Below are 12,488 nucleotides of genomic sequence, written 5' to 3' on the forward strand. Positions count from 1 at the left end.
CCCGACACTGGGCTTTTTCACAGTGTATTCAGGGGGCTGGCAGCCAGCTGATCAAGGAGAGGTGCCTACAATTTGAGACAAAAATGAAATTGTGCTGAAACCATGCAGGAATTCATAGTGTACCTTTAAAACCTGACAATGTCTTTTGTAATGACAACTTGACATTAACCTAGCAAACATAACCTGTCATAAACATTTAAAGACAGGCCCAATTATGCAAACTTGTATTTAGCTTTATGTGTTAGCCTAACATTACATTAAACTGTCATTAAGAGGTTGTTTTTTACTGTGGCAGTCACGAATGCATTATAATTGTGTCATGAATATTTTTCCTTGGCCTCAAGCGAAGTGGAACCATTTGGACTTGTCATTTAAGATGTCTTGAACATGATAAGACAGTTTGACGACAGTGAATGCAGTAAATTGTTCAGCTGTACAGTAAGCAACGCCTTGCACGAGGATCAACCTAACATGTGCTGTAAATCGTGTCCTGTGCCTCCTGACCAATGAGCACAGAGTTACGAGTAATGTGGTCACGTGTTGTCAGTCACCTGACCGGAGAGAAGGGAAGGCAGTTGGAGACGACGGCAACAGAGCAGCTCGTCCAGACTGCTGTGTGCTATGTGAGCCGTAAACATTCATTCGAGTTACTGGAGTTTTAGCTAGATGATTTACCTATTTATTGTTTTTTTAAATTACTAACGTACAACGTACGTACATGGCTGCGACAGGACACCAGGCCTGCTCGGGTAACGTAGCGTTGACATTTAACTTTTAAATTGAACTCAGCCCTTATATTGCTATTTTAGTAACAACTCATTTGTCATATGACAAGTAGCTAGCTAGATGCTGTTTTGCTTATACACAGTTTTGTTTCTCTCCAGAATTTAAGCTATTGTTAGCGCTGTGTTGGGGTGTCTCATATCAAATGTTGTTGACACACATTGTATTTCTGCTCTGTCATCTTCTGTGCAGCAGATGTACAGTAACGTTAGTCATTTTCATCAAGTAAGATTTCCCCTAACAGCTCTGTGATGACTCCATATTGTAACCTGTTGACAAAGTCGGATATTTACTCTCCACTGTTCCACAAGTCGTCTCTTAATACATACAGCACCATTCATTGGATGCAGTAGTAGGCTACAGTAACATGGTCTCGCTTTGAATCGGCTCGCTTCGCCAGAACTTGTACATGACCTTCTTTTGATTGTCGTGCAACAGTAAATACTAAATATGTTATAAACTATTATTTAAAATCCTTTTTAGGCTACTCCGGGAAATTTGACAAATTATTCTTTTCAGTGTGCAGATTTCCTTTTTTTTAATTATTATTCTTTTTTTTTTCCTTTTTAGAACACTACAAACTAATACAACATTTGGGGTTTACATTTTACAACACCGGATTCTTTGGACTTCGTTGTTGGTCCTAGTTGTGTGTTTTGGGGTTCTTTAACTACTTGTATTGTAGACCAGTTCTAAATTAAATGAGCTGACTTAACATTAGTACTGATGGGAAACTATAGTACTACTATACCCAGATTATGAAGTACTTGTCTATGCATGTTGCAGTGCCTGTGGGTTTTCTGACACTGTTGGTTGAGAGCCTCCCTAAGACTCAGATGCGGCACCACCACCATCAGCCTAACAAATCTAAATCTAAACGGCCTGACTCCTTCATGCATAATGATAATAGTCCCAACACTGTGTCATAAGCTTGTCATATGCATGGTTGGGTCTGCAGTTTTTTTCTCCAAAAATTGTTGATGTGGGTTGGGTAAAGTATGGCTCAACAGATTCTAGTATTCCTCAGTACTGTGAAGGCCTTTTTAATTGAGTGTGAAAGTTAACTCTTGACCTTGAAAACAGTACTTTGACACAGGTTTTGAGATATCTGTGATTTACATTTTTTCTGATGACAGTACAGGGTTTAATACACGTTGCTTGTTGTGTATAAAACACAGAAATGCTTTAGAAACAGATTATGGTTATTAGGATAATCCACAGACCTCAATGTGAACTGGAACTATTTTTTTTAACAAGTTGTGTTTGTGTTGCATTTTTTGGAAGTAAGCCAGTAAACAAGCTATAAGTAACTTACAAGTAATGTGTACATAACTGGGGAATTGGAATTTAGAAGAACAACTTGCTGTTGTGTTTTTCCAAAAATGTAAGTGCTTTACCTCCTTGCTTGGTGGCTGCTAAAGTTTCAGGGGTTTATTTCATAAAACATTGGCACAACAAACCAAAACTATCTTCACTAACAACTAGCATTTGTAATTTGGGTAAGCAATTAAAAGCTACACTAGCGGGACTTTTATATGCCTTTGGTAATCAATCTACCACATTGCTGCAAAAGAAGGATGCATTTAATTTTTTAAAACATATCCAACTCAAACCTACAAATAACCCAGAACATGGTTATCAAGGTTATCATCATCTTTTTTTTTAGATGTTTTCTTTTGGTTTAAGTGGAAGTTTTGGACTCTTTGTGGGTGGCCTTATGCAGTGGACTGCCAGACTAGATCTAAGCCCGGATACCAAGTTGTTGACAAATTTTCAGTGACAGTAAGGGTTGAGACTGACAGACTTGTAGCAACATTAGTGTCTCTGCCATTTCCACAGGCGGCAGTGAACTGGGAGAGCCAGATATTTTTACAGATTTATTTATCTTGTGTCAAATCTGGTAGCATAGTCAATGGACTGCACCCACTTTTGTTTGTCTGATTGCTATTTGCCGTGATGATCGCCACGCTCCTCCGATCAGAGATGTGTGTGCCCTCACACCTATTGTTTCCATGAAATGTGAGGTGGTTGGATTCTTTCACAGAGTCACACAACCCCTGTTGAAGCCATGGCGTTTGTAGTTAATTAAGGATATTTTGTTAAAACCAAGTGCTCATCTGGATTTTGTTCATCTTAAGAGCTAAAAGTTCTCACAGAATAACAACAGGTGTGTGATGAAGGAAATGATTCCTATGAACGGGGCTTTGGTTAACTGCAGGAAACCACGTGTGATTGTCATAAAATCTCAGGTTACATTTTATTTCCCAAGTCACGCAGCAGTAAACGTTTCAAGTTTGCTTAGCTTACAGATTTTGAGCAAAAAAACAAATTAAAGACTTGAGCGAGAAATCTGATAAATTGCTTTAAGTGATGTCACGTGAGCCAGTGTCAGTTGGAGGGGAAGACTATAAGTTTGAAGAAAAAAAAAATCTGGTGGTAGGTGGAGTTTACCAGATCTTGATAGCGGCTCTAAGCTACATTACCCACAACTAGCATAACAAACCTGAATCTCTGACCAACTGTTGGTGGTCGAGTTGCAGAGACAACACTCCGTAACCATACTTTGAACCGGACAACCTCTGGCTCCCAAGCCAAGTCTCCTAAGACTGAGCACTGCCCCCGTTTCGACAAGGAAGAGGAATGCGTATAACAGAATAATACTTTCACTTTTGATCTTTTTTTTTTTAATCCGTCCAATATAAGTCTGACACTGTTACAGGAGTGCAATGCTAAATTTTTAGAGTACTCTTTTGTCAACATATAATATTCAGAATTTAAGCCCCTGTTTCTTCATTGTTTACACAAATTAAAAACATTTGATTGGAACCTGTGATTACTTCCAAATAGATTGTCTTCTTGTTTTGTTATACACCCTAGAAAAGGTGTATTTATTTTTTCTGTTGTCCTTAAATGTTTGTTTACATCAGTAATAGGCCAGTCACGTGAAGCAGAATTACTAAATTTGCCGGATAACTGCTTAGAGTAAAACCCAGAACAGTCAATGTTGCAGATCCCACGCAAAAATAATGCTAATTGCACCTCTAACAGAAAACTTAAATTACTTAGATGTATTATAATGTTTTATCGTTTGATTGCCGAGCCACAAAATAACATGTGACACAAATTTGTGTGACATGCCAGTCGCTAATTCTTCTGTGTAATGTTGTTGGACTTTCATCTTGTTCACAGTTACTGCTGACTTATATTGAACACCAGCGGTTTATTCATCCTGTTTCACTTCTCATTCCCATTTAACAACTCTGCTAACTTGGTGGTTTGCTCTGCTGACTTATTGTGTTTGAATTCATCCTTACTTAGTTTATCTGACCTTGCAGTTGACTTTGACTACACAACAAGTTGTTTCCTGAAAGTAAAATAAGTGAACAAACTAAGTGACCCCTATTCTTCTGTATTTTTTCTAGCCAGGTCCAGCAAGCTAAAAGCATGTGACAAGTATTAAGCATAATTAGCCTTCTTTCTGACTTGCTTTCCTACGATGTGGTCGGTTCTCACAAAGACATGACACATTGACCAGATTTGTTTCCAACCATAAATTGTCTGCTCTGTTTAGTCGTGTCCGATGTTTTTGATGCCGGTTAGTTTTTTTTATTACACTTTTTTAACTTCACTTTATTCCAGAAAGCAGCTACAAGTTATGACAAATAAAATAAAGCACTTACAGGTTATGGTTGCTCGGGACACACATCCATGGGCAGCCCCCTCACTCTTCCTTCTCTCCATTAGTCCATGTATAGGTCCTGAGCATGTGTGTAATGCGTGTAAAAAAAAAAGTGAACCAACAGAGTAAAAATTCTCGCCTTTTTTTGTCCCCTTGAGGGAAAATAAAGGCAATAATAGTAATACAAGTCCATCCACTATATACCATATACTATCAGTGGGGGGGACCTCTAGCGCACCCTGTAAGAGCTTTCGCCCCATGTAGGCTGAGGCCTTTGTGGTCCAACCTGCGGCCCTTCACTGCGTGTCATCCCCCATCTCTCTCCCACTTTTCCTGTCTATCCACTGTCACTCTGAAATAAAGGGGAAAAAATCCCCCCCAAAAAATAACTTAAATTTACTATTAGTGACATGGCAAACCGTCTACGGTGTAAACAGATCCATATTTATACATGCAAATATATGAGAATACTAAATTACCTAGAACATAGAAAGTATGAACAGTCAAGGGGTTCTTAAGAGCTCATTTTTTGCACAGTCTTGGCAAAACTGTATAACTGGACTACCATTACTAACTATTGGACTTTAATCAGGTATTCTAATTGAGATTGAGATACAGTTGTCAAACCCAGTCAGGCTAGACTGCTAAGATTTATCAGCTCTGACATAACCATCCCAGGAATCTGCGTCACTTCTTTTTCTACTTGTCTACCCCACTGATGTTAGCAGTAACGTTTTGGGAAGTTACATTTCTCCCTTTCTGCTTGAAATACCTTTCTACACTTAACGCTATAACTCGTAGTTGCACATTGACATCAATTTCTTTTCTGTGAAGAGGACAAAAGAAAGTATGACTTTTTCCTAAAATTGAATAAGTAATAATAAGTCTAGCAGTGCTATTAACTCTCTAATGAAACACATTGGCTATTTAAATGCCCTCTATATTGGAGGACAACCCTTAGCAACATTTGTTGTCATTAGTACTTGTAGCTTTGGAGTTAAAAGGGTTAAATCACATGTATAGAACGTGTTCAAAGTGCCAGAGGGGAGAAAGTAAATCCATACACTGTGAGACAAAGAGAAGGTGTCAGACTACGGATAAACTGAAGACAGACTGTTCTTGCTCGGGCACATGTGCTGCTGACAGGATGCTGTCATTAAGTAGTCAGTGTCACTGAGTAGAAGGAATCAAGTTTTGCATATACGGTATATATGACTCGACTTCGGCTCAGTAATTTGTAATACTCACTGAATTCATGTGATTGGTGCTTTCCATCTCAGCCATTTGTTATAGTCACAACTGTTGGACTGCACAATAGGAACTCCTGTACTTTTGCTTGTCTCCATTTATCCATGCCTCATAACCTGAGGCATACTCATGTTTTATAGCTGATATAGGCCACTTAGCCCAAATCAAAGACCAACTCTACTAACATTTAAATAAACAAGACAAAAGCCATTAGGCTGTACTAAGGCACACTGGGGCAATTGGGCTAAATGCCAAATGATAGCCTTAGGTTGCTAAGATGCTCAGTTTAGCATTGTTAACATGCTGATGTTTGGGTATAATGTTTACCATGTTTGCCATCTTAGTTGAGTGTATTAGCATGCTAAATAGCCAACGTAAAACATCACATGAGCTATTTCACACACCCAATACTTCAGATTAGTTTAAATTGTTTAGGTCATTATCCACTTACTGAACTGGTCAGGACACAAGTTGCATCATGTTCAGAATCAGTGTGGCTAACCACCTTTGCTGAAAAATTTCTTAGGAAAACCCTGAAAGCGATACTTTGAGTCTGCCACCCTTAATAAATACCAGCTCTAATGACAAAAACAAGTCATGGCTCTCTATGGTGGTATTTTGCAAAGATTTTAAATGACCAATGCATTTTTGCACATTATGGTTTTGAAGAATCAAACTAAGAATAGCCACAAGCAGCAATTGGTGGGTTTGAAGCCATTTTTTGGCTTCTCAAAGTATTTTCACTCGTTACAGGTACCTTTCACTCACATTCAAACACTATGAGTTTAAACTGCAAGGCCTGGGATCAAACCGCCAACCTTCTGATTGTTAACAGCAGGCTTTGGAAGCGTCCCTATTGCCAAAAGTCAAAGCCGCAAGCAGAGTTGAGCGGGTTTGTTGCTTCACAAAACTGACCAAAACCACTTCAGATGGTTTAAATTCTCTATAGAAAAAGTGGTAAAACCAACCACACACATATTGATAGCAGCAAGTCCTGCGATTTTGCCCGCTTTATAGGGTTTGATTAAAATTTGGTACGTTCATTCAATGTGTTGGTGTTGTTAAGTTTCCATCAATTTTAGACAAGATTGCTACAACAGAACTTGAGTTGTAGGCAATTCCCTGCTAGCACCGCCCTTTAGGAAGTTCTTTGATTGATCGCGGCCATGTTTTACTACAAATCTTGCTCATTTGTAGTAGAAATGTGTATATCAGTCCCGCAAGGCCACATACCAATTTTGGTCTTGATAGAATCAAAATTGACGCTTTTTCACATTATGCAAATTAGCTAAATACCATCATGGCGGACCTTTATGGTCCGAGAAGCTTTTTTTATAGAGGACAATGAGCTGGACTTGTGTGAGGAATTTCATGTCGGACTCACTGTGTCGGGGTGTGGCCTTTAAACTTTGGGACTAAGTTACAGCGCCACCTTCAGGCCGAATTGCACCATATTCTTTAGGGAGCATAAGCACATAAGCATCAGTTATGGTGACAATTTCCATGTCTCTAGCTCGTTCCAGGCCACTGTAACTTCAGTAATGCATAATTCAGTGAACGGATGTGTTGCAATAGCAACAGCACTCCTTATGTGCGCAAAAATACAAGATGAGGAGAAGAAGAAAGGAGAAGAGGTGTTATTTTTCAGCTAACATGATGTCATAATGGACTAACTGACCTACTGACTGACTCCTAACTGACTTCAGGCCTCAACACCAACAGGTGATTTTGCTTAATCCTGTAAGAGATCCTCTACTTTAAGAGAAATGACCTGCTGAACACCCTGTGCAATTATGGTTTGGGTTGTGTAAGAAATGTGAGGACAATAGCTGTCCAAAAAGGTTTCTTTTTTTTTTCCTGGTATTTCTTGTACGATTTAATACAGGAGGCAGTGGTGCCGTTGGTGGACACCGCTTCACATGGAAGCTCCCTGTGCCTCATGTGAAAGTCTCTTTGCCTCCCTAAGTACATTGTTAGAAAGGATACAACATTCCCTATATTTTGATGTAAAATAATTGTATGAGAGTTAAAACTGTGGATGATATAGCAAGGTCAAAATAAATTTGCCTCAAAGAAGGTTGAATATTTCAAAAAGTAAGACATTGAATACTACCCTAACATTTTTAAAGTTTAATAACCAAACAAAAACTCCTCCGTCTATCATGGAGACTCTTTACTGTAGGCTTGTTGTCCTCTCTTCTCGGGACATGTCAAACAGCAGATTTATTGTTAGCCAGTGTTATTCATACTAGTACTAGCATATCATGCTAAATAAGCCACGCCCACATGCACTAATTAATATGACACTTCAAATCCTGGTTACTATTCGGCCCCGGGCCATGTGGAACAATTTTGGTGAAATTCCGTCTACAGGGTGTTGTAACTTGTGGTATTTTTGGGATTAAACTCATAATCCTTGCGTCAGCCTGTTCCTCATGACTCACTGAAGATATTTTACAAATTGTATGATGATTGGTCAAACCATTAGTGAGGTATGGCCAGTTTACTGCTAAGCCCCACCCTTGGTGTAATTCTTTAATTGATAGAGGGTTATGTTTTTTTACCAATCTTGCTCATTTATGGGAGAAATGTGTATCTCAGTCTTGCAAGACTTTATACCAATTCTGGTGTTGATAGGATTACAATTGACTAAGTTCTATTTAATTTAACTGTTTTTGAAATTATGCAAATTAGCCAACAATTCCACCACTGTGCACCTCTAAGGTCCAAGAGGCTTTGAGACATTGAGCTGAATATGTGTTAGAAGTTTCAGGTCAATCGGACTTGGGTCATTTTCATTCCAAAATCGCGGTAAATGTTAATTGTAGCGCCACCAGATGGCAGATTGGGCTCATATTTCTTGGGAACCAAATGCACATCCGTTCCAGTCAAGTTTTCTTGTTTCTAGCTCATTCCAGCTCAGGGGAATTTGAGCCGCGACAGCAGACGACAAAAAACACTAAACAGTCAAACATCTAAAAAGGCTAAACATCAATCAGCCCATACAATTAATTGGACAGGCTTTAGTATTGACACAATCATGATTTTGAGTTTGAATTCTAGAAACAAAAAGATAAGACGTTTTAGGATGAGCTCCATGGGGCAAAGTGTGCAAACTTTTTGATTTTTTTCACGGAACAAGCAGAAGCTCAATGGGAGCATGTACTCCAGTCCGTTCAGCTTGTGCATCAGTTGACTTTGAGTAAGTTATTAAGTGTGTTTTGTTGTATTGTCTGAGATAAACTTTCCTTATTTTTTTCTTTCAGAACGAGAAGGCCTGTCCAGCTCAGTGACTTACTATGGCTCCACAGACAGCGGAGAGCATGACCATCGGCGTAACGATCAATGCAACAACCATAGCAACCATTTGTTTCCCACGACGACAGCAGGTCATTGGGTCGGATCTGATGTGGAAGAGGAGGCCATTCGCAGGAAGTTGAAATACTTCTTCATGAGCCCTTGTGATAAATTTTACGCCAAGGGTCGCAAGCCTTACAAGCTGATCCTGCAACTGCTCAAGATCATTATTGTCACAGCTCAGGTACCTCAGACGTTACAACTAAATCCTGTATTGTTCTTTTGTTTTGCACCACAACATTGTTTTTCCTTCTCATGACATGTCCCTCTCTCCCTCTGTGGTGCAGTTAGTGCTGTTTGGCCTTAGCAACCAGGTAGTGGTGACCTTCAAGGAGGAGAATACTATGACCTTCAAGCACCTCTTCCTCAAAGACTACGACGAGTCCTCAGACAACTCCTTTGCTGTTTACACGCAGAACGACGTCTACGACCACATCTTCTATGCCGTGGAGCAGGTAAGCCCTGAAGTAAACAGAGAAGCTGCTTACATACATGAAACCACTTTCACTTTTCCAATTTTATTCTCTTCTTGTTTTTAAAATATGTTTTTAGGTTAGATGTTTATTATTATGTTCTAAATGGGATGTAAAGTCAATTTTATGGCGGTTCAATGAGTACTTTCAAGTCTAGATGGGGTATTTATGAACAATATCTTATTATTTCTCAATTTATAAATAAAAACCTTGCATGCAGAATTGAAGAGCATTCCTTTTTGAAGTAGGTAATACAAAAGATACAGTTGGCTAAATACAGCTGTTTGCTGGGCCAAACAGATAACATTAAACTGTGTGCATTGCATACAGGTACAATGAGGATATTTCTACCTCACTCATTAAGAAACTGATATTGTGACACCATGATAAAATACAATTTTGTTGCAATTTTCATTTGAAAATTTTGTGCTCACCTATTGGTTTGCAGCGGTTATCATGACATAATAAATCTTATGTTCTAAATTAAATACATCCTACTGTACCATATGTGAGATGAGGGTTTTGAATTCTCTAATGACCTTGGTAAAGATTTAATTAAAATGTAAAGCATGCCAAACATGTCTTTAAAGGTGCTGTAGGTAGGATAGTAAAGATCCAAGACTTAACCAAAGAATTTGAACATCAACAACTTCTCAGTCCCTCCCCCCCTTTCTGCTTTCCCTTTAGCCTAGAAATCTAGACGCACCCTAGCAGCAGCAAATTAGTAAAGTTATTTTCAGCTAGGGTGCGTCTTGGATAAACAACCATCCCGCCCCTCGGTTTGAGCCCTGCAAATGGTGAGTTCCCAGACAAACATCTTGATGTAGGTCTGGCTTCTCAGGCTAGCCTAAACGGTCGCCTAAGCCCCTCCCCCCACAGGGAGAATGAATGCGTGTGCATGAGCAGTGATTGACATTCAGTTAGACACCCCCCGGCCATGATTGGAGGATCTGAACAGAGAGCGGTGGATTTTTTTAATTACCTGCCTAACGTAGTTCTACTCAAACATAGGGTCACTTTCAGCAAATATGACAGAAAGTTAGTTTTATAAGTCTTACCTGCATCTTACCTGCTGTCCTTACTGCATCTTTAACCAACTGTCATGAAACCTTGCACTATTTGTCAAACCTTTACTTAACCAGGAGAGTCAAGAACCTCTTTGGCTAGGGAGACCTAGCCAAGACGGGTAGCTGCATTAATAAAAACACATAGTTACAATCAAACCAAACATAGTCATAAGAGTAACAACCTATATTTCATTTCCCAATACACCTTCAGTACTTGACCCTGTGCTGAGTTAAATCCCTGTCTCATCCTCTCCACAGTATCTGGCCTTACCGGAGACCACAGTGGGACGCTATGCATACGTCTACGGTGTTGGTGTGAACAACAGTGCGCTCTCCCTCTGCCAACAGTACTACAAGAAGGGAAGCATCGACCCAGCCAATGACACCTTCAGTATAGACCCTCATGTCGTCACAGGTACATGAACCACACCGTACAATGTGAAGGAGATATTGCTGGCCTGTAATTCTAATAACATTACTTACAGTGCTAAAAGGCTATGACCATCTCTCTCTGTGAATTTGAAGTTGTTGTTTCTTCAAAACGGGGGGCTGTAATGATTATGAACACCAAATCAAAGGAGATAAGTACTTTGGAATAAGTTTAGTTCTGCCATTTTTGTGTGAGAACTTAATGCTGATTAATTGATCACATGAAGCGCATCGTGAACATTTGTGCCACTTCATGTTATCAGGAGCAGATTGCACCTGGCAGAGGCCCATGCATTGGTATTTAAAAATCACTGGATGCATGTAATTATACATAGCTTCAGGCTTGGTGCAGGGTACACTTTGGTCCAGGGGATAACCCAACAGTATCAGAACAGCAATAAAAACCAAGGCAGCAACACTGGGCTTCTTTAGGGTGACTCAGTCTCTGTGACTCAGTTACCCTAAAGAAGGCATGTGTGCCGCAATGCAAGTTTTTACTGTTAAAAAAGGGGTCATTTGCTAAGTGGCTATTTCTTTTAGTCCAGCTCACTGTATTACCATATGTCTATGTCCTGTAGTGGCATTTTAGGTCAATTTTCCTTTGGAATACAGAGAATGTGTTGCCTACCCTGAGGGTTTCTTACTTCCTCCTATGAGTGTTTGTGTGTACAATTTGACTATTGTAAAAGGAAGTAAGAACAGTGGAAACGACCTCATGTTAAACTCTTTCTTCACCTCAAGTCACATGTATGTCAAATGCTTCTTTGTGATCTGCTATTTCCGATCAATCTGATTTCATACTTGAAGGTGCCTGCGTAGCTCATCTGCTAGAGCGCATGCCCATATGTAGAAACGCATTATGTAAGAAATATTCCCTTCATTACACAATAATACCCAAATTATATATGAATCGCCTCATTTTGTAATTAAAACATGAACCAAATATGTAATTATTTTCTCGATATTTTGTAATAAATTATTACTTAATGCTGCAGTTCTTAAAAAATTCAGGGGTTGCACTTTTTTTACTAAAATGTAATATATTGCATTAAGTGATAACCAAAAAAAATTGATGTCTCTATTTATTCTTTTTTTTAACATTGTCATGTTTATTTTATGAATTCTTCTGTGAGTAATGGCGACTCAAAATTTGTTTTCAAATCATAGGATTTATTGATTATTCCCAAAAAAAGAAGTAAACTGATAATTAATAGTTACCAAATAATTCCAGTTTGTAGCTGATTTGACAATAACGGTGTATATTCTAAAGCATTTCTTCTTCATAAAACGTTGAATTGCAGCTGTGTTTGAAAGGCTCTGTGACACTAAATCAACCAGTTTTGTCTTAAAGTCTAAAGCTACGTGAGACTCATAGTAAACCTGCAAAATATCCCTGAAAGAAATGCTCCCGTGTTGTTTAATTAATTATTTTCTTTGGATGACCAACAAGTA

The 12,488-nt window shown here is 39.0% G+C and overlaps 1 protein-coding gene across 2 annotated transcripts in view; it reads left to right on the plus strand.

The window, feature by feature from the left end:
- Positions 1–559: 559 nt before the first annotated feature.
- LOC116706740 (mucolipin-1) overlaps positions 560–12,488 on the plus strand; it is a 64,269-nt gene continuing 52,340 nt past the window's right edge. For both annotated transcript variants that reach the window (XM_032543714.1, XM_032543723.1), the window contains exons 1-4: positions 560–749; positions 8,977–9,251; positions 9,355–9,522; positions 10,866–11,022. In XM_032543714.1, coding sequence (XP_032399605.1) covers positions 719–749; positions 8,977–9,251; positions 9,355–9,522; positions 10,866–11,022 — 631 coding nt within the window. In that variant the 5' untranslated portion in view covers positions 560–718. The remainder of the gene's footprint in view (positions 750–8,976; positions 9,252–9,354; positions 9,523–10,865; positions 11,023–12,488) is intronic.

The sequence above is a fragment of the Etheostoma spectabile genome, chromosome 2, assembly GCF_008692095.1.
Source record: "Etheostoma spectabile isolate EspeVRDwgs_2016 chromosome 2, UIUC_Espe_1.0, whole genome shotgun sequence".
Lineage (NCBI taxonomy): Eukaryota > Metazoa > Chordata > Actinopteri > Perciformes > Percidae > Etheostoma > Etheostoma spectabile.